Below are 27,933 nucleotides of genomic sequence, written 5' to 3'. Positions count from 1 at the left end.
TTGACTTCCTCTTTCCTCTCATCCTCCACCTGCGAATCCTGGAGGGTCTCCCTCTGCAGGTGTTTCTCCTCCTCCTCATCTCCTGGCCACTCCCCCAGGCTCCATCACTGTCACCTGGGCAATGTCATGGACGCCTCCTGCTGCCTCCCACTTTCAAAAGGTGCGGCTGTGACACCAAAGTACAAGCAGGCACTGCGCCTGGCTCCCCACAACCTCCTGTCCACCCTCTACGGCCTTAGGCTCCACCCACCTTGACGAGTGTCCCAGATACACGCTGGTGCCGGGCCCTGCTTTCAGGCCTTGGCTCAGCCGGTGCCGCCTCCTGATACACTCCTTTAACTTGTCAAATGTAGGAACAGAGGTGTAGACAGGTACGTGACTAGCCGTCACTCCACCCCAAGCCACCATCTTCTCTCAGCATCTCCTGCCGACCAGCCTCAGGGCTACCTCCCTCCAGGCCCTCATCCATGACCAGCCCAGGGATTTTGTAAAATATATGCGCAGATCTGAGCACACCTCTCCCCTGCTCCTCCATGATCTGAGGAGAAAGGCGGAAACGCTTAATGGGACCTGCAAGGCCCTGCCTGCCTGGCCCCTGCCTGTTCTCCAGGTTGGTTCCAGCCCCCGGTGACTGCGCTTCAGCCACGTGGACGCCTCCCTGTTAGTTCATAGGCACAGCAGCTGCTGCCTCCTCTCCTCTGCCTGGAATGCCCCTCCATTGTGCATCCCCATAATCACATATGTGCACACATGTGCCTGCACCTGCACACACACCTGCACACGCACCTGCACACACACACACCTGCACACTCACATCTGCACACGCACCTGCACACGCACCTGCACACACACACACCTGCACACACACGCACCTGCACACGCACATGCACACACACACACCTGCACACGCACCTGCACACGCACCTGCACACACACACACCTGTACACGCACCTGCACACGCACCTGGGGCCGTACTGTGGGCTGAAGTCCAGGTCTGCCCCTCGCTCCCGTGGGACTCGGGCAACATGCTCCCTCCCTGGGCACATCCGTGGCTCAGGGATGGACGATGCTGATGGCACTCTATTTTGAAGCTCAAGGGCCCAGTAAGTATGACCTGTGAAGATTATTTTTCAAGGTCTAGCCATGGTGGAATTCAGTGTTTTTTTCTTTTGGGCACAAGAGCAGCGGGTCTCTCCCCAGTGAGATTCTTAGCACAGGCATTTTTAAAAGGGACCACCTGACACCCACAGAGTGGATGGTGGTTGGGGACTTCTCCTGAGACAAGGCTGGCTCTGAAGCGTCCTCTTGCCTGTGGCATTTCTGGTGACCTGTGACATTTCTGAAGATGGTTGCCGAATGCTGCTCGGCTGTGCCACGGTTTCAGGGCGGCCCAGTGCCTGCCCACAGCTGGTTGGGACGGAGCTGCCTGGCCTCCTGTCCATCCGCTCGCTCACTCTGTCACCCGGCCACGCCCCCACCTCTCCTGGACCCTGCTCTTCCCCTGCAGAGTGCGGATAATCGAGTACAAACCTTCCAGGGACTTGTAACAAGAAGGACACGAGATAGCGTGGGAAGCTCTCGGTGCAGGCTGCGTAATAAGCACTACTAGTAAGTGTGAGCACTGTTATCATGCATTTAATTATAATTTAAGTTCATGACGACCAGAGGAAGCTTGCAGAGCCCAAGAATAACTGAGCTGATCTGCTCTGCTCCGACCCTCCTGGAGGTAGCAGGCGGCCCGGGCTCGCTCGGGAGGCCTTGCAGAGTGGAACTCCTTCGCCCCGGGTTGTATGTGGCTGTGGGTGGGCGGGTCAGAGAGGAGGCCCCCAGCCAGCCACAGGTCCGTCTAAGGCCCCGCCTGGGCCGTGAGGAGCTTGTGAAGGAACGCGATGGCCGGGAAGGCCCTGGAGAAGCTGAAGGGGACGCGCAGGGCCAGGCTGTGTGAGGCCCGAAGCGGGGTTGGCCGTGGTGGCGGGGTCAGGGGCTCCCATCTTAGGGGTGAGTGTGCCCCTCTCCTCCCTCCAAGGGGTCACTGGGGACCGGGCTCAGTGAGTCAGCATGGGCCAGCGATTTGTGGGGTGTGAGGACTGGGCTCAGGCCCCCTTTCTCCCCCTTCCTTCCCCCCAGTGACACTCTAAGGAAGGAGGTCAGCACCCACTTATAAAACCAGGGCGGTGCCAAGAGGCAGGAGATGGAGGCGCCTGCGGGGAGGGGCTGCAGGCAGGCCTGACCTTTTAGTTTGGCGTCTCTTCAGGGCCCTCTTCTTTCTCCTCCTCTTCCTCTTCCTCGTCCTCGCCCTGGCCCTGGACCTCAGACTCTGGCTCCTCGGCCTCCTCCGGACTTTGTTTCTGCTAAAGAAAGACGGCACAGAATCATGGGGGGCAGGAGGGGGTCAGGGGGCAGGCCTCCCCTGCCCCCGGGGGTGTTAACCCCGAGGCCGAAAGCAGCCACCTGGCCTGTGAGGGTGCCAGCACCGTGGCCACCAGGGCCTGGTGGCTGCTCAGAGCCAGCGGGTGGGGACGATGGGGACAGTGGGGGCAGTGGAGGCATCCCACAGCCTCAGGTACAAGCCTTGCTCTGCGGCTTGCTGCCGGGGTGACCCGGCTGGCTCCTCCTGAGGGTCCCTGGTCCCCTCCCCATATTTCTCCCATGGCTGTGGCTGCGGTTGGAAATAATGGCTGTAAGGACCGGGGAGGGCCTTCTAAGCTTGGCCCCCGGAAATGCTGGCCCAGTGCAGAGACTGAGAGACCAGAGGTGGGGAGGGGGAGAAGGGGAGGGGCCGAGTTCTGGGAACCGTGACCCCTTGGGAGGCCCAGCTGCCCGGAGGAGCACCTCTGGGGCCTCCCCCACCAGGAGGGTGTGTGTGAGTCGCCACCGCCCTGTGAGGTGGCCAATGGGCATCGCCTTCGGAGGGCTGGCAAGCCCAGAGGCGGTGGGTGGGGAGTCTGGGGCTATGGGTCCAATCTTACCTCCGCCCCACATGGAGGGAGCCCGCCCACCTGTACACACAGGTAGTGTGAGAATAAGGCCACTCAGACCCAAGGCCTTCTGAAGACAAAATGCGCCTGCAGCCCTCGCCGGTTTGGCTCATGGATAGAGTGTCAGCCTGCAGACTAATGGGTCCCAGGTTCGATTCCAGTCAGGGCACATGTTGCTGGCTCCATCCCCAGTGTGGGGAGTGCAGGAGGCAGCCAGTCAGTGATTCTCTCTCATCAGTGATGTTTCTCTCTCTCCTTCTCCCTCTCGCTTCCTCTCTGAAGTCAATAAAAATATTTTTTAAAAAATGTGCCTGTGAATCACACCTCCCCCCAGACCCCATGAGAGGGAGGCTGGAGTTGGGAGAAGCCAGAGACGGAAGCAGGTTCCTCTCCGCATGTTCACCCACCTCCGTCACTCCGGCCGCGCATTAGCGCCCAGGAACCTGCCACACAGCTCTTCAGGCAGGGCCGGCCTCCTGTGCGGGCGCCCTGTGCGGGCACCCTATGCGGGCACACGAGGCTGTGCTGGCAAGGGTCCCACACTTGCTTCCATGTTCTGCTGTCATTGTCTTGAAATTCCCACGACTTTTGGAGCAAGGGCTCCCCCTTTTCATGTTGCACTGAGCCACGCCCCCAAACTATGCCCCTGGTCTCACCCACAAGGGTGGACGTGGACATGCGCGCCCCGGTTCTTGCCCTTCCCTGCTGCCCGTTTGCACTTGCCCATCTTGGTATCTGATCTGTGGGTCTCTCAGGCAACGGCCCGCACGGACAGTGCCTCCTCTCCTGTCCCTGCTGTGGAAGAGGGCCTCGGAGGGGACCAGACACTCTTTGGAGCGAATCTCCTTATTTTCTGAGTGAAAAGGAAAGGCCTGAGAAGGGAAGCGGCCAGCCCAGTTGTTACCGCCAGAGGGTGCCGGAGAGCCAGGCCACGGGTACACGAGTTCCGCTCAGGTCACACCCCTGACACCAGAATGCCCTCCAGACCATGGATGTCGCAGCCCCTCCATGGACCTCGGGCTCACTCTTGCCTGACACCTCCCTTAGCCCCCGACCCTCACTCAGTTGGTCACGTGGGTGCTCCAGGCACCGACGGGGGTGGGAGAGGAGGATTCCCACAAGCACGGAGCACGGCTCCTGCCCTCGGGAGGCCCCGTCCACCTGGGGACTTGGATTCCTCTGGAGGAAGGGACTCATGCCTCCCATTTGCCAGATGGACAAACTGAGGTCCACCTGGTAAGGTGACTGGCTTGAGGTCACCCAGGAGGTCGGCAAAGAGGCAGAACCTTGGTGCCATGCCTTCCACCCGCCCACGTGGGCCCCACCCGAGGCTCTCACTTCTGTGGGCTTCTTCAAGGCTTCCGTCTCCTTCCTCTTCATCTCCGAATAGATGACATTGAAGAACTCCTCCTCGGCCTTGGCGACCAGCTCCTCCAGGTTGACGGAGACCTCCTCCTCCCGTGGCTCCTCCTCCCTGCCCTCCGCCTTGCCTTTCTCCTTCAGCCGCATCTCCCGGTGCCTGGCCTCCAGGATCTTCTCCCGCCGGGTCTCCCGCTCAAATATCTGGGCCGGACAGGGGCAGAGAGGCCCGTGGGAAGGGGGTGGCAGCTGGGGCTCCTGGCACAGGGGCCAGACGGGGTCCTCCTCACTCTATTCACAACAGCTCCCAAAGAGGCCTGCACGCGGGGCTGACAGCAAGAACAGAGGGCTAGCCCGGCCGGCGCGGTCAAGGTTCAATTCCTGGTCAGGGCACATGCCCAGGTTGCGGGCTCGATCCCCAGTGTGGGGTGTGCAGGAGGCAGCCGATCAATGATTCTCTCTCGTCATTGATGTTTCTCTCTCTCTCTCCCTCTCCCTTCCTCTTTAAAATCAATAATAATAATAATAATAATAATAATAATAATAATAATAAAGAACAGAGGGCTAAATATTGGGGTCAGAAGGTGGGAGCTGGGACGGCGAGTTCCTTAATTCTAAGGGGTTCTAAGGACATAGATGACAGTGGGAATAGCGCCCTCTGGATTTGTACAATTGGTGGCCCTGGGCCCATGAAGAACCAGCTCAGAGGTGGGACCACAGGCTCAGGCACAGCCAGGAGGCCCTCCCAGGTCCCAGCACCAGGGGTTTGCAGCATCGTGTGCCCCACGGAGTGCCTCCAGGGCTACCTGCCAGGGGGAGGCACAGTGACGGAGCTCAGCCCCCAGCGCCCACAGCGCCCCCAGCACCCATTTCCCGGCCCCCCAGGATGTCCACCATTTCCCAGGGCTACCTGCCAGGGGGAGGCGCAGTGACGGAGCTCAGCCCCCAGCGCCCCCAGCACCCCAGCACCCATTTCCCGGCCCCCCAAGATGTCCACCATTTCCCAGAAGGTGAGAGGGAGCGGCCATCCGTGTCCCTCGGACTGGCCTGCTCTGCAGGGCCCTGGTGGGGAGGGGAGCTGGAGGGCACCTCGGCCCTGGCACCGGGCACTCACAGAAGAAGCCGTGTTCTTCTCGTTCCTCTGGAGGTTGCACAGCCCCGGCGAGACCTCCAGCAGCGTGGTCGTCCCCAGCTGGGAGCCACAGGCGACGAAACCCCCGTTGTCCTGCACCCGGAGGCAGAAGAGGGCCTCGTCGCACACCTGCGGGGAGGGCCAGGCAGGCCCACGTGGAGGCGGAGAGAGGAGCCTCAGTCTGATTCTCTGGCTCCCAGGAGGCTGGCCAACTGGCCCCATTCACACCCCCTCCCCCCGCCCCCGCGCCCCCCGAATCATTTGGTCTGGCCCTGCCAAGGCATGAGGGGTGCCTTCATTAAACGTTGAGCAGGCTAAGTGTTAAGTCGATGATTTTGGCCCGTGAACGAGGTTATAAATCTTCAAACGGCCCCTGGCAGAGAAAAGGTTCCCCACCCTGACCCGGATGCATGGGGAGAGGGTGTGCGTGACCTTCAGGCTGAGGGCGGGGTCACACTGCTTGAACACGAAGTCCCAGATGTCCAGGGTCCCGTCCATCTTGGTGGTGAAGAATACCGCCGGCCTAACCGGGCTCCAGGCGCCGTCGCTGAGGTACGCCATGTGATACCTGTGGGCAGCCGGGGCCACCCGTCAGGGCCGCTGTGGCTGGCAGGGACGGGGAGGCTGCTGAGCCACAGCTCCCTCACCGGGCCCCTCCCGGGCTGCAGGCTCTCACTGTGGGCCGGGAAGTTCTTCCTTGCGTCTGACTTCTAGCCGTGCCGACCTCGCCCACCCACAGCGCACCTGCTGCACTTTGAAGGGCTCTGGGTTGGTCCTTCGCATGGGCTGGCCACTGGCCTTCCGCCAGAGCTCACTGCAGGGGCCAGGCGTGCGGTGCTGGACCTGGCCCGGTGCCCCAGTCCCAGGACTCGCTGAAGGAGTTAGAGGGAGGATGTGCCCGAGAACCCCTCCCACTAAATCAGGAGAGTGGTACACTCCAACGCGGTTTGATCTAGGGCAGTGATGGCGAACCTATGACACGCGTGTCAGAGGTGACACGCGAACTCATTCTGTTGGTTGATTTTTCTTTGTTAAATGGCATGTAAATATAGAAAATAAATATCAAAAATATAAGCCTTTGTTTTACTGTGGTTGCAAAGATCAAAACATTTCTCTTTGTGACCCGGCACCAGAGTTAAGTGAGGGTTTTTCAAAATGCTGGCACGCCGAGCTCAAAAGGTTCGCCATCACTGCTCTAGGGTCTCAAAGGTTTCTGCAGCGGACAATGAACTCGGGCCCTTCTCTGACGCCATGCACGGAAATCAACTCGAAGTGGACTGAAGACTTCAACGTCCGAGCTGAAACCATAAAACTCCCAGGAAAAACCACAGGGGGACGTTCCCTGACATGGGTCTTGGCAGTGAAGTTTTGGATACGACACCAAAAGCACAGGCAACCAAAGCACAAACATAAACACGGGGGATCACATCACTCTAGAAAATCTCTCCCAGCAAAGGACTAGCAAAATACCAGATAACCTATGGCCCAGCCGGCGTGGCTCAGTGGGTGAGCACCGACCGATGAACCAGGAGGTCAGGGTTCAATTGCCGGTCAGGGCACATGCCCGGGTTGCGGGCTGGATCACCAGTGTGGGGTGTGCAGGAGGCGGCCAATCCGTGATTCTCTCTCATCATTGTTCCTATCTCTCTCTGTCCCTCTCTCTCCCTCTCTGAAATCAATAAAAAAATATATATATTTTAAAAAAGACCACCTACGAGCCCTGACTGGTTTGGCTCAATGGATAGAGCGTCGGCCTGTGGACTGAAGGGTCCCAGGTTCGATTCCGGTCAAGGGCATGTACTTTAGTTGTGGGCAAATCCCCAGTGGGGGGCGTGCAGGAGGCAGCTGGCCGATGTTTTTCTCTCATCAATGTTTCTGACTCTCTGTCCCTCTCCCCTGCTCTCTGTAAGAAATCAATGAAATATTTATATATATATAAAAAAAGACAATGGGTAAAAAAAAAATAAATAAATAAAAAGACCACCTATGAAATGGGAGAAAATATTTGCAAACCATATACTAATAAGTGGTTAATATCTAAAATATATAAGGAACGCATACAACTCAATAGCAAAAAAATAAAATAACTCCATCACCCAATGACAAAATGGGCAAAGGACCTGAGCAGACATTTCTCCAAAGAAAAGCTATGCAAACGGCCAACAGGCACATGAAAAGGTGTTCAACACCACGAATCAACAGGGAAATGCAAATCAAAACCACGAGGTGACAGTACCTCGCCTGGCGTAATGGGTATTATTAGAAAAGCTAAGTGTTGGCGAGGATGCGGAGAAAAGGGAGCCCTCTGTCGCTGTGGGTGGGGATGACAGTTGGTGCAGCCGCTGCAGAAAACAGCATGTGTCCTCTTAGCATGTTGCCAGAAAGATCCGGAATGTGTTCACCGATAAAGTACATGATTGAATGAATAATGTAAAACATGGGTCTAGAAGAGCCCCCCCCACACACCTCCAGCTACTCCCTGCAAAACTGGCCTTCCCTGTCCACCCGAGTTCACAGCCTCTATTCACAGCAGCTCAGAGGCGAAAGCAGCCCAAGCGCCCATCGGCATGTAAATGAATAAACGAAGTGTGGTGGCCGGAGCACACGGCTTTGCCCCTCGGTAGCTCGGCTCCCTCACACCTGCCATTAGGTGACCGGAGAACAAGGCTACCGACTCCTGGGGTTGTCTTGAGGGTCAGCAAAGTGAGCTTGTGGCTGTTATTGTTACTCATCTGGGTGCTTTGAAGTGCATTCCTCCTTCAAGCCACTTCCTAGCATAAGCTCAGGTGCTTGTTAAGGGGTGTTTGTGGGCACACAAAGGTTCAGGTCGCTCCTGGGCTGGGCCCCCTCCGTCCCCTCCACCCTCCTGCATCCCTCTCCCACCCCTCACTCCCCCCGCCCTTACTTGGTCCACATGATGGACGACTCGCGGCTCTCCTCCGACCAGATGCGGGCGGTCCAGTCGCCCACGGTCAGGAAGTTCTTGGGGTAGAAGGGGTTCCTCTGGAGGGCGTAGACGGGGCCGTGGTGGCCAGGGAAGGTGCACACGATCTTCTCGGCCTGCGTCTTGGCCTTGCGGTTGCAGGAGATGACGATGCCTTGCTCCGTGCCCACCATGAACTTGGTCGGCTGCGGAGGGGGTGACACGGGGGTGGGTGGCTCCGTGAAACATCAGCTCGGGGTTCCGCCGGCGTGGCCAGCAGCCTTCTGGGGTTGCAGCCTCTGCTCAGGCTGTGGCCCAGCTGCTCCTCGAGGGCTGCCCCCACGCTTCCCATCTTCACCGGACCCCGCCCTTCTTGGGAACCTGCTCGAGGGCCCCGTGCTTGAGGGAGGCCCCCGACTCCCCGAGCTCTGGAGTCTCTCATCACCAGCCCTCTTCACGCAGCACCATTGCGTCCGCAAGGCGTTCTGCCGTAAAGATCCCGAATGTCTGTTCACCAAGTAGGTGATTAAATGAATAATATAAGACGTGAGTCCAGCTGCTCCCTGCAAAACTGGCTACACTGTCCACCCAAGTTCTTGGCAGCATCATTCACAGCGGCTCAGAAAGCCACCCAGTGTCCATCGACAGAAGGTGCACAAACAGAGTGTGGTCCATCCCTACAATGGAACACTATTCAGCCTTAAAGAGGAAGGAAATGCTGACACAGGCAAGCATGTGGATGAACCCCGAGGACATGACGCTAAGTGAAATAAGCCCGTCGCAAAAGGACAAACACCATAAGAGCCCCCTTAAAGGAGGTGCCTGGGGAGTCAAATTCATAGCGCCAGGAAGTAGAAGGGGCGTGGGCAGGGGGCGGTGGGGAGTTGTTTAAAAGGTACACAACTATTTTCAGTTTCAGTTTTGCAAGATGAAAAAGTTCTGGAGACCCATTGCACAACAACGCGAATGTACTTAACACTACTGGATTGTACACTTAAAAATGGTTAACATGGTAAATTTTATGTTAGGTTTTTTTTTTTTTTTAAATATATTTTATTGATTTTTTACAGAGAGGAAGGGAGAGGGATAGAGAGTTAGAAACATCGATGAGAGAGAAACATCGATCAGCTGCCTCCTGCACATCTCCTACTGGGGATATGCCCGCAACCAAGGTACATGCCCTTGACCGGAATCAAACCTGGGACCTTTCAGTCCGCAGGCCGACGCTCTATCCACTGAGCCAAACCGGTTTCGGCTAGGTTTTTTTTTTATAAAGATATTTTTTATTGATTTCAGAGAGGACGGGAGAGGGAGAGAGGATAGAAACATCAATGATGAGAGTCACTGATCGGCTGCCTCCTGCACGCCCCCTACTGGGGATCGAGCCCGCAACCTGGGCCTGGGCCCTGACGGGGAATCCAACCCTGACCTCCTGGTTCAGAGGTTGGTGCTCAACCCCTGAGCCACACCAGCTGGGCCACCTTTGATATTGTTTTACTGGTCCTTCCCAGTTACTAAATCCTGTAATTACGCCTGCGCTGTGGTTTTCCTAGGAGCCTTCTCTGACCTCACTTCTTTCTCCAACACCTCCTCCTTCCCTACAGGAAGTGAAGTGACCCTCCCAGGGTCCCACGCGAGGCCGAGGCAGAGCCTGGCCTCCGACATAGAGTGGGCGCTTCTGGACTCTGGTCCTGTCTGAAGCTTGCCTTCGGTTCCGCCCGCCCGCCCGTGACTTCTCAGGAATGAGCCTGGCTTCCTCCGCAAGGAGCTCTGCTGCCCCCTGCTGGAACGCTGCTGTCAAGACCACCGGGTCCGGGGCGGTGCTCCTGGCGGCTGTGCAGGGCACGAGGGGAGCAGCAGCCCGGCTCCGCAAGCATCTGATACCCCAGCCACGCCCCGCTCGTGGCTCCGGCGATAGAAACGGGAAGGGGGAGGAAGGGACACTCACCAAGGTGGACTCGAACTCCAGGGAGATGGCCCCCAAGGCATTTTGCAGCTGCTCCTTCCTGGTGATGTCCATGATCACCACCTCGGTGGGCTCGCTCAGCTTGCGTATGTCCCACCACATGACCTGGTGGGAGGAGGGGCGGCGTGAGACCCGGGGCCCGCGAGTCTCCTGGCCTGCGGCCCCCTCACCTCCTCCAACTCCCTGGCGTCAGGCACTCTGGTCAAAAGGGGGTGAGACAGCAGCCCCCAGGGACAACATGCTCTGAGAATGACTGCTCTGGTGGACAGTCCCTCCCAGACCTGTCTGGCCATCAGAGTCAGGGGCAGGCGTCACGAAATGCAGGTGCTGGGCTCCCCCCAACCATCTACTGCATCGAAATCGCCAGCGGTGGGCCCAGCGTCCCTATCCTTCAAGGCCCCCTCACTACGGCACATTACAGCCATGTTACACATGCACACGCACTCTGGGCCAGAAAGCCCACTGCCAGGGACCTGTGCCGTCGGTGTACCTGCCCATGTGTGCAACCATGTGCATGCAAATACACGCTTTGCTACATTTTTTTTGGTAACAGCAAAATATTAGAATCCTCTGCAATAAATGCTGGCATCCCCGATGCAGTCCCTAGCAGGCACAGCGCAATGCTGATGACTCTGAAATCACCTCCAAATACACGGAGTGAAACATCAAGGCAGATCCCCGTGGAGGGTGCGCAAACAGAGGGCGGAGAAGACAGACGCCTCTGAGCGCAGACGCTACCCCAGGCGGGAGAGCGTGGTGTGGGCGGTGCCTCCTGGGACGGCGGCTGCCCTTTTGTGCCTGTTGCGTTTTGTGCTGTGCGCATGTGTTACGTAGTTTTCAATTCAATAATAAGATGCAAAGAAAACGTTCCCTGGTGATTGCAAGGGGGAACCAGGAACCTGTTACTGCTCCCCACCCCCTTCCCCTGCAGCGCCTGGCCCGTGGGTACCTGCCCCCTGTGGGTACCTGCCCCCTGTGGGTATCTGCCCGTCTGTGGGTACCTGCCCGCCTGTGGGTACCTGCCCGCCTGTGGGTATCTGCCCGTCTGTGGGTGCCTGCCCGCCTGTGGGTATCTGCCCGCCTGTGGGTACCTGCCCGCCTGTGGGTATCTGCCCGTCTGTGGGTACCTGCCCCCCGTGGGTACCTGCCCCCTGTGGGTACCTGCCCCCTGTGGGTACCTGCCCGCCTGTGGGTACCTGCCCGCCTGTGGGTACCTGCCCGCCTGTGGGTGCCTGCCCGCCCGTGGGTACCTGCCCGCCTGTGGGTACCTGCCCGCCCGTGGGTACCTGCCCGCCTGTGGGTGCCTGCCCGCCCGTGGGTACCTGCCCGCCTGTGGGTACCTGCCCGCCCGTGGGTACCTGCCCGCCCGTGGGTACCTGCCCGCCTGTGGGTACCTGCCCGCCTGTGGGTGCCTGCCCGCCCGTGGGTACCTGCCCGCCTGTGGGTACCTGCCCGCCTGTGGGTACCTGCCCGCTTGTGGGTGCCTGCCCGCCCGTGGGTACCTGCCCGCCTGTGGGTGCCTGCCCGCCCGTGGGTACCTGCCCGCCTGTGGGTGCCTGCCCGCCCGTGGGTACCTGCCCGCCTGTGGGTACCTGCCCGCCTGTGGGTGCCTGCCCGCCCGTGGGTACCTGCCCGCCTGTGGGTACCTGCCCGCCTGTGGGTGCCTGCCCGCCTGTGGGTACCTGCCCGCCTGTGGGTACCTGCCCCCTGTGGGTACCTGCCCCCTGTGGGTGCCTGCCCCCTGTGGGTACCTGCCCGCCTGTGGGTGCCTGCCCCCTGTGGGTACCTGCCCCCTGTGGGTACCTGCCCCCTGTGGGTACCTGCCCGTCTGTGGGTACCTGCCCGCCTGTGGGTACCTGCCCCCTGTGGGTACCTGCCCGCCTGTGGGTACCTGCCCCCTGTGGGTACCTGCCCGTCTGTGGGTACCTGCCCACCTGTGGGTACCTGCCCCCTGTGGGTACCTGCCCGCCTGTGGGTACCTGCCCCCTGTGGGTACCTGCCCGTCTGTGGGTACCTGCCCGCCTGTGGGTACCTGCCCCCTGTGGGTACCTGCCCGTCTGTGGGTACCTGCCCGCCTGTGGGTACCTGCCCGCCCGTGGGTACCTGCCCGCCTGTGGGTACCTGCCCGCCTGTGGGTACCTGCCCCCTGTGGGTACCTGCCCGTCTGTGGGTACCTGCCCCCTGTGGGTACCTGCCCGCCTGTGGGTGCCTGCCCGCCTGTGGGTACCTGCCCGCCTGTGGGTACCTGCCCCCTGTGGGTACCTGCCCGTCTGTGGGTACCTGCCCCCTGTGGGTACCTGCCCGTCTGTGGGTACCTGCCCCCTGTGGGTACCTGCCCGCCTGTGGGTGCCTGCCCGTCTGTGGGTACCTGCCCGTCTGTGGGTACCTGCCCCCTGTGGGTACCTGCCCGTCTGTGGGTACCTGCCCGCCTGTGGGTACCTGCCCCCTGTGGGTACCTGCCCGTCTGTGGGTGCCTGCCCGCCTGTGGGTGCCTGCCCGCCTGTGGGTACCTGCCCGCCTGTGGGTACCTGTCCCCTGTGGGTACCTGCCCGCCTGTGGGTGCCTGCCCGCCTGTGGGTACCTGCCCGCCTGTGGGTACCTGCCCCCTGTGGGTACCTGCCCGCCTGTGGGTACCTGCCCGCCTGTGGGTGCCTGCCCGCCTGTGGGTACCTGCCCGCCTGTGGGTACCTGCCCGTCTGTGGGTACCTGCCCCCTGTGGGTACCTGCCCGTCTGTGGGTACCTGCCCCCTGTGGGTACCTGCCCGTCTGTGGGTACCTGCCCCCTGTGGGTACCTGCCCGCCCGTGGGTGCCTGCCTGCCCGTGGGTACCTGCCCGCCTGTGGGTACCTGCCCCCTGTGGGTACCTGCCCGCCTGTGGGTACCTGCCTGCCCGTGGGTGCCTGCCCCCTGTGGGTACCTGCCCCCCGTGGGTGCCTGCCCGCCTGTGGGTACCTGCCCCCTGTGGGTACCTGCCCGCCTGTGGGTACCTGCCCGTCTGTGGGTGCCTGCCCGCCTGTGGGTGCCTGCCCGCCTGTGGGTACCTGCCCGTCTGTGGGTACCTGCCCGTCTGTGGGTGCCTGCCCGTCTGTGGGTACCTGCCCGTCTGTGGGTACCTGCCCGTCTGTGGGTGCCTGCCCGCCTGTGGGTACCTGCCCGTCTGTGGGTGCCTGCCCGCCTGTGGGTACCTGCCCGTCTGTGGGTACCTGCCCGTCTTGGGTGCCTGTCCGCCTGTGGGTGCCTGCCCGCCTGTGGGTGCCTGCCCGCCTGTGGGTACCTGCCCGTCTGTGGGTACCTGCCCGCCTGTGGGTGCCCATCCGCCTGTGGGTACCTGCCCATCTGTGGATGCCGAGAAACACTCAGTGCCCGTCTTCGACTGCAGCCAGATGGTGCCGTACACGGGGTCTCGGTGGCTGAACTCAATGGTGGACAGCTCCGCCACCAGGCTGCCCTTCCGGGTGTCCCAACAGGCTGGCGGGAGGAAAAGGAGGGGCAGGTGAACAGGGCACGGGCTTCCTTTCCTGTGGGAGAGCAGGGGGCAGAGGTGCTGCTCCTCTTGGTTTGGCAGGGACGTGGTTTCTTAGAATCAGGGCTGGGTTCACACCAGCCTGAGTTTCCTGCCACCCCTGAAGCCCCCACACAATCTCCGAGGAGTGACTCCCAGGCTGCATGCTTCATTCATTCATTCTGCTGAGCCCCTGCCGCGTGCTGAGCACCCCCCCGCCCCGCCCCCCGGGCCCTGGGGAGGCCGCAGAGAAAAGGACAGACACTGCCCCCGAGAGGCAGGAAGGGGACCTGCAAATACAGCCCGGGATGTGATTTCTCTGGTGGGGGGGCCCACAGGGGTAGTCAAGGAAGGCTTCCTGGAGGAGGGGAGGGGGAAGTGAGACTGAGGATGAGCCTGGGATGGAGTGACCTGGCAGGGAGAGAGGAGGCCTGACCCAGGGACAGGCCCGGGGTAGGAGCACGCAGGTGAGCCTCTCCTGCTGCCTAAACTCCTTCCCCTTCATCCTCCGGCCGTTGCTGCCTCTGATGGAAACATCTCCCAGAGGGAGCTTCGCCCTCCCCTCCCACCCATTAGTGCTTCACCTCTTCTGCTTTACCGAGAAGGACCTGAAGCTTATCTACTTTTTGTCCTAATCGATTGTTTCCATTTTCCCACGATGAGCAGCGAGGACCCCCCTGCACGCCCCCTCCCGCGCCGCACTTGCCATTTCTAGGAAAGCTGACTTTGTAAAACAAACAACCCAAGTCCTTGCCACTTAAGTGCTGACTGATGGAGTCCACGTCTAAAGCATTTGCCCTGCACGGCCAAGTTTTCCCTGCTGGGGGCAAGCAGCGCTCATGGCGAGGGGATGGAGAAGAGGGGGTAGGGCAGGGGGCAGGGGAGGTCCCGCAGTGGCAGTCCCTACTGGGCAGCAGGGCCCAGGGCCTGGGCTGGGGGAGCGGCACCGAGAGGGGTGACGGATAATGAATGAGGCAGGGCTCCTGAATGAAACATGGCGGAGCGGCTCTGCTTCGTCTGCTGGAGCCTGGCCCCAGGCGATGGGGCAGGGAGACCCATGGGAGCCACGTCTGCTCCCTAACCCGGCGGCTTCCCCAGGAAGGAGGCCGCAGGTCTGAGAGGGAGACCCGGGGATTCAGCGCGCCAAGGGGCAGCTTGGCCTCAGCGCATTTCTGAGAACTTCCCCCGGCCAGTCTGGCTCCTGCTCCTGGAGGAAGAAGGGAGGGTAAGAGCCTGTGAAGGTAGGAGGGTGGGGAACCCTTTCCCTGCTCGGGGAGGCTGCCCCAGGGCCTGAGGTGGAGGGCGGGCAGGGACCTTCAGAGCCCGTGTGGGCAGGTTTTGTCCGATCTCATTAGTAATCAAGAGAGTCAGTTTCCCCCGGCTGGTGTGGTTCAGTGGTTGAGCATCGACCTATGAACCAGGAGGTCGAGGTTCGATTCCTGGTCAGGGCACAAGCCTGGGTTGCGGGCTCGATCCCCAGTCGGGGGTGGGCAGGAGGCAGCCGCTCCATGATTCTCTCTCATCGATGTTTCTATCCCTCCCCCTCTCCCTTCCTCACTCTGAAAGCAATAAAAACATTTATTTAAAAAGAATCATTTTCTGGGGTGTGATCAGCAAGGACCTCTGAAGATGGACCTCTTCTATGGCCCTCCCTCCACACAAGCAATGAGAGCACTAGCAGAACTGTCACTCCGCACTGTCAGAACTCCAAACACCGGGCGAAGGCTGCAACCCTCACAGCTCGCTCCTGTGAGAACAGGGGTCTTATCCCATCGGAACTTGCCCTGCTCACGGCCTGCACTCCCCATCCTGGGGCAGCCCTGAGAGGCAGCACCCCCTCTCCCGGTGGAACTGGTCGCCTGGCAGCCCCGGGGGCCGCCAAGTGGGGCTGGAGCTCCGTGGCTCGCTGTCCGAAGAACTGGCTGGGGGCTCCCCGAGTCTCCCTGGCAAGGCTGCCCATATCGGACTTGACTCAGAGCTTGTCCAGCGCAAAAGGCCTTTCCATCCAGGCGATGGTTGGTTAAGCGCTGGGACCCCTCTTACCGATCTGCCCGTTGTAGCAGCCTCCCAGCAGCACGTGCGAGTCCTTGGGGTTGTACTCCAAGGTGACGAGAGGCGAGGACGGCTTCAGGACAGTCTCAGGCCTGTTGGGGCTTTCTAAAAAGCAGGGGAGTGGGGGAATATATATATAACATATACATATACTAGAGGCCCGATGCACAAAATTCGTGCAAGAGTAGGCCTTCCTTCCCCCGGCTGCTGGCACTGGCTTCCCTCACAGCCCCGGCTTCGTCCGGAAGGTTGTCTGGTCTAATTAGCACATTACACTTTTATTATTATAGATATGTGTGTGTGTGTGTGTTGTGTGTGTGTGTGTTGTGTGTGTGTGTGTGTGCGTGGTGTGTGTGTGTGTGTGTTGTGTGCGTGGTGTGTGTGTGTGTGTTGTGTGCGTGGTGTGTGGTGTGTGTGTGTGTATGTGTGCGTGGTGTGTGTGTGTGTGTGTGTGCGTGGTGTGTGTGTGTGTGTGTGTTGTGTGCGTGGTGTGTGTGTGTGTGTGTGTGTTGTGTGCGTGGTGTGTGTGTGTGTGTGTTGTGTGTGTGTGTGTGTGCCTATCCCACCAGGCCTGGAAAGGAAAGGACAGGGCCAAACAGTTCAACCCCATCTTACAGGAGGGGGTGCCCAAGCCTTCCTCCCGGCCGCACCCTCTGGGCCTGGGTGGGGGGAGAGGCTGCGAATATTTGGCTTTGTTTTGGGGAATTAGGACTGTGTGTCTGGGACTGTAATTTGAGTCCTTTCCCAGGTTTGGAATGGAATGAAGTTTGCCCTACGGTTTTTACGGAGGCCCACGCCCCCCTGGCTTCTGCAGTTTCCTGGTCTGTGTTCTGGGGACCATGGGGCCCACCCCGCACGCTGCCCTGCTCCAGAGGGTAGCGTGCTCCCCTCCGTGCTCGGCACCTGCCCCCCTAACCACGGCCCACGCTTGTTCTCACAGTGACGGCAGCGAGGAGGTCTGAGAGCCGGACGCCCCCCTGCCAGCTCTGCCCTTGGAGTGCTCCCCCGGGGACACGCTGCCCTCGCTGGCCGGGTGTTCGGGACAAGCACCCGGAGAGCTGGGCAGAGGGGAGGCCTGGGCCCTTCTCAGGCTGCTGGGATTCTATCTGCCCCGCTCTCCGGGGGCCCACAATCTGGACTTTGTGGGGTCTGGTCTTGAATACCCTGATTACAGATCTGGAAATAAAGCGAGTCTCCTGCTCCCGGGTTTGACGGTCAGGCTGAGCCTGAACCCCAGACAGGGGTGCAGTGAGAGGCCTCCTCCTGTCCCGGTCCCTCCCTGCGAGAGCCCCCGGCCGCTGCCGAGTCCGCCCCTCACCCAGGTCCCAGATGTACGAGTCGTGGCTCATGCCCTCAGGTGCCCGTTGAAAATTCAAGCAAGAATACGCCACCGCCAGCTTCCTGTTGCCATCCGGGTGCCAGGACAGGTGTGTGGCCGACCGCTTGATCTCCTGGGGGTCCCTTTAGGGGGCAGCAAAGGGCAGAAAGCTGGAGTGCCAGGCTCCCCAAATGTCTTATGAACTAAAGGTTTTCTTTAAAATATTCAAACGTGTTGAAGCAAAAGCATCCACTCAGAGAAATTTATTTAAAACAAAATTTATAGGACTCCCTTAATCAAAACACCAGTCCCACCAGCCATAAATAAAAGCTAAAAATAAAAATTAAAGCAATAGAAACAAAGTTTTAAATCCCCGTCTGCCTTTTTCACTTGCTGCAGGTTCTGAGCCTGAAGCTTGATTGCCTGTCAATGTTAAAATAAAAGGGGGCATGGAGAAGTCGGCAATCATGCCCTCTGGTATTTGCCCAAATTAGTCCAAAATGTGTGTCCCCACAAAACCTGCACATGGATGTTTCCAGCAGCTTTATTGAGTGAGAGATAGAAACATCAATGATGAGAGAGAATCATAGATCGGCTGCCTTCTGCACGCCCCACACTAGGGGTGGAGCCTGCAACCCGGGCATGTGCCCTGACTGGGAATCGAACCGTGACCTCCTGGCTCATAGGTCGACGCTCAACCACTGAGCCATGCTGGTCGAGCTATTCTTAATTCTTAAAAGTTGGAACCAACCAAAATGTCCTTTAGTAGGTGAATGGATAAATTGTGATCCATTCATATATTGGAATATTGTTCACTATTAAAAAGAAATGATGCCACTCTGCTAAGGCTGCATACCTATGCCTGAGGCCATGGCATTCTGGGAGAGGCGAAACCATGGAGACAGGAAAAGAAATTAGTTGTTGCCAAAGGTTTGGAGGCGAAAGGGATAAATAGGTGAGACACGGGTGACTTAGGGCAGTGCAGCTATTGTGTATGATAATTGTGTCAAAACTCATGGAATGGACAACTCAGAGTGAGCTGTAAACTACGGACCTGGGGTGTGCTATAGGCTGAAGGTATGTGTGGCCCTGTCCCCGCCCCAGATTCATCTGCTGAGACCTAATCTCCAATGTGATGGTATTAAGGTGGGGCCTTGAGGGGTGATTAGGTCAGGAGGGTGGGGCTCTCATGATGGGATTAGTGCCCTTTTAAATGGGGCTCCAGGGAGTAGCCTCACCCCAGAGCAAGGAGGTGGGTGTCCGTGAGTTAGGAAGTGGGTCCTCACCAGACACAGAACCCAACCATCTCAGAACGCCCGGCCTCCAGAACGGTGACAAATAGACTTCAGTATTTCCTAAGCTCCCTCGTTTTTTTAATGATATTTTTTTATGGTCTTTTGCTACCGCAGCCTGGGACAGATTCAGACAGGGTGATGATGATGTGTCCATGCTGGCTCATCACTGTGACAAGTGTACCTACCACTCTGAGGCTGATGATGACAGTGGGGAGGCTGTGTGGGTGGGTGGGGGGAGGGGTGTGTATGGAAACTCTGTTCTTCCTGATCAATTTTGCTGTGAACTTAAAATTGCTCTAAAAATAAAAAATAAATAAAAAGATCTTCATTTAAAGAGCAAGCGGGGGAGGGGGCATGAGAAAGAGTTAAGTATTACAGACAACGGCCCCAAACTGGGACTGTTTCCTGGAAGAATACGGACGGAATGGACAAATAGCTGTCTCAGTGTGTGCTTCACGCCCCCCCCCCCCACCGTCCCTCCTCCCTGGGAGCACTACTGTAGGGGAAGGAGCTCAGGCCAGGAGTCAGGAGACCAGGGTTCCAGCCTTGGCTGGGTCCCCACCCACCGTGTGCTCTGAGCACGTCCCCTTCCCTGGGGTCAGTTTCCTCAGCTGGGGGTTGGGTGGGATGATTTGAAATGCGTCATTCCGCCGAGGTCAGACCCCTCCGGGGGTTCTGGTGGAAAAATGAATCTCCCAGGGTTGGCCTTTGCGGCTAGACACTTCCAAAATCCCTGGTATTCCCTGCATATTCAAGCACACACACACACACACACACACACACACACACACACACACACACACACACATGTACCCATGCACGCAGGCACAGACACCCAGGAGTGTGTCAAACGAAGCGGTGCTCTCTGCACGCCGCTCTGCACCTTGTTTTGGTTTCAGGTGTTGAATCTTGGAAACATGCCCTGTCGTCACAGTAGGAACACCCGCCCACAGAGGTGACCGAGATTGGCAGCACCTGCCTAACTATAGAAATACCCGAAGACCAGCCGGCAAGGTTCAGTGGTTGCGTGTCAACCTATGAACCAGGAGGTCGAGGTTCGATTCCCGGTCAGGGCACATGCCCGGGTTGCGGGCTTGATCTCCAGTGTGGGGGCGTGCAGGAGGCAGCAATCAATGATTCTCATCATTGATGTTTCTCTCTCTCTCTCCCTTTCCCTTCCTCTCTGAAATCAATTTTTAAAAAAATACCTGAAAACATTGATGGTCTTAGCGGAAGGGGCCTCTTCCGTCACTTCCACCGCGTCCTCGTCATCGAAATACTCCTGGTAGATGTCGATGGCGTTGTTCTGCTTCACGCAGTGCTCCATGATCTGAGGGGGGCACGCCCGGAGTTCTCAGCGGGAATGGGGGGCCCTGCTGTCTGACGGGCTGAGATGAGGTCTGGGAGGGCTGAGAAATAGCTGGTGGTCCTTTCCCACCCTCAGCCCGTGCATTCTCAATGAGGCAGCATCGCCCAACAGGGCGAAAACTGGTTCTTAGCGGTAAATAATACTACTTTTCCCATACAAAGCGCAGGTAGACATGCAGTACATAAACAGGTGTACGGCATACCTATGGCATCGACATTTCGTGGGGGGAGGCAATTAGGAAGAGAATATCTAAAAAGATATTGTCCTTGGGGACAAAAGTGAAAAAAAAAAAAAAGGCGAAAGAAACACTGCTCCCGGCAAACAGAAGTCTCCATGACTCCACATATAGCACCCATCTCCAGCTCCTTCACCTCGAAAGCCCTCCCCATTATTCCAAATGTCCATCATGGAAAAGCCCATGCTCAAGTGCCACCTCTTCCAGGAAGCCTTCCGTGATCCCTTCAGCCAGAAATGGACTCTCTCTCCTAATGGGGCAAAATGGCAAGTCATGCATCCTCTAACATCATTTATTTCTACGTGGTGTGGTGATATCTCTGTATTTGTCTTTGCCCTCTGTTGGATTATACACTCTTTGGAGCAGGACGCATGTGGAATTCATTTTTGCAATCTCTACCGTGCCTGGCAGAGACCAGAAGCGTGGTCCAAATGTGCTGAATGAGAGGATGTTCCCTAGTGGTGGGAAGCTGGTGGGTGGGGTTCTCTTTGCCCACGGGGGCCACTTTTCAGACTCCTCCCAGAGCCTGTTCGGCCCTGCACCTCCCGGCCTCCCCCTCCGGTCTGCTGTGGTGGATGTGCCTGCTCCCAGATAGAAGGCTCCTTACGGGTCCTTCCCTGAGTAGCCACGGGAGCCGAGCACAGGGCCAGCACATCTAGGCTTGACATGAGGTTGGGGAACCTGAGCGATGGCCGTGGCTCTGACCGCTGGGGCTGAAGGAAGCCTTACCAAGCCCAGCTGCATGATGGTGTTGATGTAGTTCTCGTCTTTCTCCACCTTCTTCCGGAAGCGGATGGTCTGCTCCAGCTCCAGGGGGTTCACGTCCTTGGGCCAACCCCCCTCCACGTGGTTGACACCCCGCGTCTCCATCTCGAATCGCTCTGTGTTGGCCTGGAGAGAGAGCCCCAGGTGAGAACCCCGGCCCTGGTGCGAGCATTTAGCCGCTTCCACGCACCAGGGTCCCGAGCCCCACGCGCTCAGGGTGGACCAAGGGGGGGTGTGGCCAAAGCCATGAGGTTTTCCGGTACCAGGAAGGCGCCTCTGGCCCTCGGGGGGTCGCAGGCAGCCATGGAAGGGCCCTTGTGTGGAGCTAGCATCTTTGCAGCTGATGCCAGAGGCCCAGGAAAATCCACTTCTGAGTGGCACCCATCTGCTCCGTAAGAGCCCAAAGGAGAGAGGCGCGCCCGCCGCCGCCGCCCTCCCTGTGCCATGCGGCAGGAGCCAGGGAAGAGTCTGGGTTGGCTTTGCCCGTTCTCTGTGGCAGGGAGGAGGGATGGAGGTAGCTTTGCCCTTTAAACTTAGCAGTGTGCCACCGTCCCATCTCCCCCCGTTTTTAGTAAATGACACATAACATCAATTTTACCACTTTAAACGGTTCACGTGCACCAGTCAGTGGCGTTAGGCCATGCGAGGGCTGTGCCACCACCACCAGGATTTTGCATCACCCCCCGTGGAGACCCTGTTCTCATTCATCAGTCACTTGCTTCTCCTTTGAATTTTTTTAAAAATATGTTTTTATTGATTAGAGAGAGAGAGGGGGGAGGGAGAGGGAGAGAGAGAAACATTGATCGACTGCCTCCTGCACACCCCCTCCTGGGGATGGAGCCCACACCCCAGGCATGAGCCGAGATTGGGAATCGAACCCGTGACCTCTTGGTTCACTGAGCCGCGCTGGCCAGGCTCCTTGGCGTTTTGAAGCGCTCCCTAGAGTTACAAGTCTTCCGGGCACAGCTGCTGACAGAGGCCCTAACGTGGTGCGAGGGCAGCATCTCTATGACACGGACAAAGTTGCCCTGGCCCCGTGACAGCAGCTCGCCCCGGGAACTCGAGCAACGGCGTTCCTCTGAGCTGTGAGTTATCAGAACTACCACCACGTGTTTTGATGAAATCAAATGTGACGTCCACCAGTTGATTTGGGACGTGATACGTGGGTTATCTCCGTCCGTCTGGTTTCCTCGCAGCAGTTCCCGATGCGATCAGGAGCTGACCACCTGGCTCAGACCGGCGGGCAGCTGGCTGGGCGTCTGAACAGCACCATGACCCAGTTCTCTGGTCTCAGAGCCCCTCTACCCAGAACTTTCTAGGGCAGTGATGGCGAACCTATGACACGCGAACTCATTTTTTTTTTTTTGGTTGATTTTTCTTTGTTAAATGGCATTTAAATATATAAAATAAATATCAAAAATATAAGTCTTTGTTTTACTATGGTTGCAAATACGTGTCAAAAAATTTCTATATGTGACACGGCACCAGAGTTAAGTTAGGGTTTTTTAAAATGCTGACACGCCGAGCTCAAAAGGTTCGCATCACTGTTCTAGGGCAATCCTGACTTTTCTTTTCTTTTTTTAAAATATATTTTTATTGCCAAAACCGGTTTGGCTCAGTGGATAGAGCGTCAGCCTGCGGACTGAAAGGTCCCGGGTTCGATTCCGGTCAAGGGCATGTACCTGGGTTTCGGGCACATCCCCGGTGGGGGATGTGCAGGAGGCGGCTGGTCGATGTTTCTCTCTCATCGATGTTTCTGACTCTCTATCTCTCTCCCTTCCTCTCTGTAAAAAATCAATAAAATATATTTTTAAAAAAATAAATAAAATACATTTTTATTGATTTCAGAGAGGAAGGGAAAGAGAGAGAAAGATAGAAACATCAATGATGACAGAGAATCATTGATGGGCTGCCTCCTGCACAACCCCTACTGGGGATTGAGCCCACAACCCGGGCATGTGCCCTTGACCAGAATCGAACCCAGGACCCTTCAGTCCGCAGGCTGATGCTCTATCCACTGAGCCAAACCAGGTAGGGTGCAACCCTGAGTTTTCACAGCTGGGCAGTTGCCTGTGGATGTAATACTCTGCCCCCTCAGAATACCTCGCCCCCTGTCCCAAATGCCTAAAAGGATTCTAGAAAGAATTTGAGAGGTGAGGCCAGAGCCACTGGGAGAGAGGATGTCTTGATTGACACGCCCTTGGCCTTGGTTGGGGCTGCTCAATGCAGGGTCCCCTCCCTCTGCCGGGCCCTGAGCATCATGGGGGGGCTCTGTGCCACCCTGCCTCACACTCCCGGCATCTGCACGGGGCCACCCCAACTGGCTTCCAGTGGAGGGAGTTACCTAGACACACACCCACCTCGTGCTCCGACATGCTGGTGGAGCACTGGATGCCTGTGTCCACGGGGTTCCGCTCCATGAACTGCTCCGCCAGCTCGGGGTTGGGCGGGATGTCGATGTGCAGCTCTGCCTGGCGGTCCGAGAAGTTGCACTGCTTCCCGAACTCGCTTCGCTTCTTGACGTACACGTACACGATCTCCATGGTGCCGGCAGCTGCAGGGGCGGGGGGTTGGGGGGGGTTGTTTGGTGCGGGCCCCCGCCTGGCTGCTTCCTGTCCCCATGGGCCTCACTGGGCTCGGCTCCAGGTTCCCAATCTGGTGGAGGGCAGGGGATCTGGGGATTTGTCCAGAGGCCGAGTCTGCATTTTAAAACATCATGTACTGAGTAACGACAGCGAGCTAAGCGTCATCTTGCTCAGCCCTCGCCATGGCCCTCTGAAGTGGACCGAACCATCTCCATTTTACTTTGGAGGAGTCCGATGCTCAGAGGTGCCTCGAGGGCCTTGCCCGATCACCCAGCCTGTACGTGGAGAGGCTGGTGCAGTTTTCACGGCGCCAACATGTCTACGGCGAGGCAGGAGGAAGCACCGATGGTGACTGTGTTGGGCTGCATTCCCTGCCTGTCGCTGGACCTGACCACACAGCACACTGATTTGAGAGTCGAGGCCTCAACCACCCAGTTGTCCAAAGGCTCGCCCACTCCAGAGTTCTAGGTTCTGGGACTCGCTGGGGGACCCCACTGGAAACTCTTCCCTCCATGTCACCTGCCCAGGACAGGGCTGGGAGTCCACCTGAGGAGGCCGGGAGGCTGGCCCTCAGCAGGCAGAATCGTTAGGCCTTTGAGAACCTCTCTGATTTGTTCCTTGAAAGGCACAGGGCAGGAAGCCACCCATTGTCTTCACTATCAGAGAAGTGTAAACAAGGAGCCCGGAATGCTGGTGAACCTTGAGCCCTGGCAAGGGCCAGAGCTATGCACGGATTGTTTAGTCCAGACAGTGGGGGCTCAAGCTATTTCCTGACCAAATAGTCTCAGGGTAAATCTTTCTAATATTTACTGACCTTTAAGATAGCCTGTCTGTTACTGCAATTACCTGCCTGACTAAGAACTAGATGTGTATCCAAAATTGAATAAAAGGTTGGCGAGGCCTGGGCACCAGTGGAAGTCCTTTCTCTTGCATTGGGCTTGCCCGCCTGGCCCCCAATATTTCCAAATTATTATTTCTTGTCTCATCTCTTTCATTTGCGTGCGGCCCCTTCTCCAGATCCCGAACCCTGAACCACGCGGGACGTGGGACACTCACAGCACCGTGTGGAACTGGAAAGAAGGATTGGGCTGGGTTCGGACTTCAAGTTCTGGCCTGGACACTCACCAGTTGCTTGACCTTGGTCATTCTGAGGCCAGACACTGTGGGAGGGTGGGAAGCACAGCACTCCAATGCAATGCAAGGAAGTGTTTTCTCACTGGCGCTAAGCGGGAGTCTCAGAAATGCAGTGGGCAGGTCCACAGATTGCTCTTCACTCACCCCCAAAAGAGACCTAGACCCTCTGACCCTTCTCACAGCAACAGACTGTGGGGTCTGAATGCTCCTCAGTGGCCTAAATGGCTGGTCATCTGATGGGGCCTGTCAGCTATGGAGCTGAGCAGAGCTGCCACCTGCTGGCCACTCCTAACTCTCAGGAAGTGTGTCCCTCTGGCTGTGGGTCTGTGAGGCTGCTGGGCCTGCGTGGACACCCAGGAAGCAAGCTGCCGGATGGGGTGGCGTGGGGGAAGGTTAACTTCACAAGAGCCTCGCCATGGTAGGACTCACCTCCGAAGGCCTTTCAACTCCCAGGAGCTTAGGGTCTTACCTGTGAGCGGGTGTTGCTAATCTTTGAATGATAAGGGGACCTGGTAGAAAAGTGCTTGGGGGACATGGCCCTTGATTTAAGTAAAAACCTATAGACAAATATTTAAACTTGAGAAACAGATGGAAAAAGAAATGCAACAGAAATGCCAAAACAACAATGAGGTACCATCTCACACCTGTCAGAATGGCTATCATCAACAAATCAACAAACGACAAGTGCTGGAGAGGATGTGGAGAAGAAGGAACACTTGTGCACTGCCGGTGGGAATGCAGACTGGTGCAGCCACTATGGAAGACAGTATGGAGTTTCCTCAAAAAACTAAAAATGGAACTCCCGTTTGACCCTGTGATCCCACTTCTAGGAATATATCCCAAGAAACCAGAAACAACAATCAGAAAGGATATATGCACCCATATGTTCATAGCAGCACAATTCACCATAGCTAGAATCTGGAAACAGCCTAAGTGCCCATCAGTAGATGAATGGATTAGAAAACTGTGGTACATCTACACGATGGAATACTATGCTGCTGTAAAAAGGAAGGAACTCTTACCATTTGCAACGGCATGGATGGAACTGGAGAGCATTATGCTAAGTGAAATAAGCCAGTCAATGAAGGAAAAATACCACATGATCTCACTCATTCATGGATAATAGAGACCATTACAAACTTTTGAACAATAATAGATACAGAGGCAGAGCAGCCTGAAACAGATTGTCAAACTGCAGCGGGAAGGCCAGGGAGGGGTGGGGGGCAGGAGGGAGGGGGGTAAGAGATCAACCAAAGGACTTGTATGCATGCATATAAGCATAACCAATGGACATAAGACACTGGGGGGTAGGGGAGGCCAGGGGATTGTCAAGGGCGCGGGGAAAAAAGGGACACATATGTAATACCCTTTGTAAGACTGTAAGCAATAAAATAAAAAAAATAAAAATAAAAAAATAAAAGCTATGTGAATACTAAAAAAAAAAAAAAAAAAAGAAAGAAAAAAAGAAATGCAACAGTAGTAATTCACTTTCCCAAGGGCTTACCAGAGTTTGTGCCCACAAATGCTTTCTGGGGCACCCAAAATGAGTCTATTTTTTTAAAAATCTAATTATCTAGATTTTCCTAGGAATTTGCAGGTTTTATGAGTGCCAACTGTATGCTTTCTACTTGTTTTGATTATAGTTTCATTATTTCACTTATTCAGCAAACATTGTTGAAACTCTGACTAATCAAGACAGCGTTGTACTAGCATAAGGACAGGCATATTTATATCAATGGAATGAAATTGAGAACTCAGAAATAAAAACCTTTCTATTTACGGTCAACTGACTTTTGGTAAAATTACCAACGCACCTCACAAGCTAGCAGAGCACGAAAATGGTGCCTGGACAACTGGACCTTGACCTGCAAAAGAAGGATCACAGACCCCTACCTCACACCACACTCACCAATGAACTCAAAAGGGATCACAGGCATAAACGAGAGAGCAGAAGCTCTATCACTACAGTGGGAGACCAGAGAGGGAAGTCATCGTGACCCTGATTAAGATAAGCTTTTTTGGGATAAGATTTCTTAAATACGGCATCAAAAGCATGGTCCATAAAAGAAAAGAACAATAAGTTGGGCTTCGTTAGGAATGAAAACTTTTGCCCTTCAAAAGACAGCACGAAGACAAGACACAGACTTGAAGGAAGCACTTGCAAATCACATACCCGGTAAAGGGCTCGGATCCCGAATCTATAAAGACCCACTGGGTCCCAGGCGCTGTGAACCCCCACCACAGCCCCCCAAACGGTTACCACAATTCTCATTCTACAGGTGAAGAAACTGACGCGGGGAGAGGTTAAGTACCTGGTCAAAGGTCACGGTACTTAAGTCCAGACAGACCGAGCCAGGGCCCGGCTCTAAAGCGGTGAATAGCTGAGGTGGTGCATTTACAGCACCTGCCACCCATAGGCGCCCAGTCACTGTACATTCCCTCCCCTCCATTCTCATCAGCAAGCTCTCCTCTGCGCCTGCCCAGCCTCCTGCCACCCAGCCCAGGCTGTATGTCCCCTCCATTCAGCTGTAAACCCTTTGGTCTTCCATCCCCTCCAGCAGGCAGATGGTCTCAGGACCAGCTGACCGGGGGTAGAGGGTACTGAGGCAAGGCGTTTAGAACTTGCCGGGCCCTGCGACTCGGAGGTATTGAGGGCAGCGAGGACCAACGGAGCGGAGCGGGCACCCTAAGAGCGCTATTCCTGGCATCCGCCTCTCGGCAGGGCCACCCCAGAGGGACGCCCCCACCAGGAATTCCTTGCCCGATCGGAGGTTACTCTCTTGGATGGGGGCGGGCCTCCCGCCTTCACCCTCCACTCTCCTCCACGGCCGCGGACGTCCTCCCCCGCCCGCCCTTACCCTGGGTCCGCTCCTCCTGCCCCCGGGAAGCTGGGGAAGCGCCCCAGTCGCGGTGCCCGCTCCAGCGCCTCTCAAACGGCTCCCAGCCGCGGAGTTTACCCGTTGCCTGGCAACCCTGGCCGGGCTGGGGCCGCGGGGCCGCGCGGAGGCGAACGGGAGCGTGTGACCTTCCCGTTTCGACCGGTGGGAGGCGCAGCGGCTCCCGGCTCCCTGTTCCGGAGGTCTGCAGGGTCAGGAGGGAAATATAACAAGTTAGGCAAACACCGGCAACATAGACATGCGCAGGGCTTGCCAAGGCGCTGATCCGAGTCTGCAAACACGCACCGGGCAGGACCCGGAGCAAACGCCAAGGTGTTGGCAGTGCCCCCGGAGTCCTGAGCCCGGGTTGGGGAGGCCGCGCTCTGCTATTTATTGTCTTGTGATCTGGCAGGTCTTTGACCACCCAGTCGTTCAGTGTCCTC

The 27,933-nt window shown here is 57.2% G+C and overlaps 1 protein-coding gene across 1 annotated transcript; it reads right to left on the bottom strand.

The window, feature by feature from the left end:
* Positions 1-1,811: 1,811 nt before the first annotated feature.
* On the bottom strand, positions 1,812-27,575 carry DNAI2 (dynein axonemal intermediate chain 2). Its single transcript, XM_059668305.1, has 14 exons — positions 27,473-27,575; positions 23,256-23,449; positions 20,860-21,021; positions 19,735-19,856; positions 17,232-17,374; positions 15,905-16,018; positions 13,688-13,827; positions 10,342-10,464; positions 8,376-8,599; positions 5,903-6,038; positions 5,453-5,599; positions 4,318-4,542; positions 2,233-2,352; positions 1,812-1,905 (listed from the first exon to the last, which is right to left on the bottom strand). The coding sequence occupies exons 2-13, from the start codon at positions 23,436-23,438 to the stop codon at positions 2,236-2,238; spliced, it is 1,836 nt and encodes a 611-aa protein (XP_059524288.1). The 5' UTR covers positions 23,439-23,449; positions 27,473-27,575; the 3' UTR covers positions 1,812-1,905; positions 2,233-2,235.
* Between the last annotated feature and the right edge of the window lie 358 nt (positions 27,576-27,933).

Source organism: Myotis daubentonii, chromosome 16, assembly GCF_963259705.1.
Source record: "Myotis daubentonii chromosome 16, mMyoDau2.1, whole genome shotgun sequence".
Classification (NCBI taxonomy): domain Eukaryota; kingdom Metazoa; phylum Chordata; class Mammalia; order Chiroptera; family Vespertilionidae; genus Myotis; species Myotis daubentonii.
The sequence above is the reverse complement of the archived record's forward strand: the minus strand, read 5'-3'. Positions and strand labels throughout refer to the sequence as shown.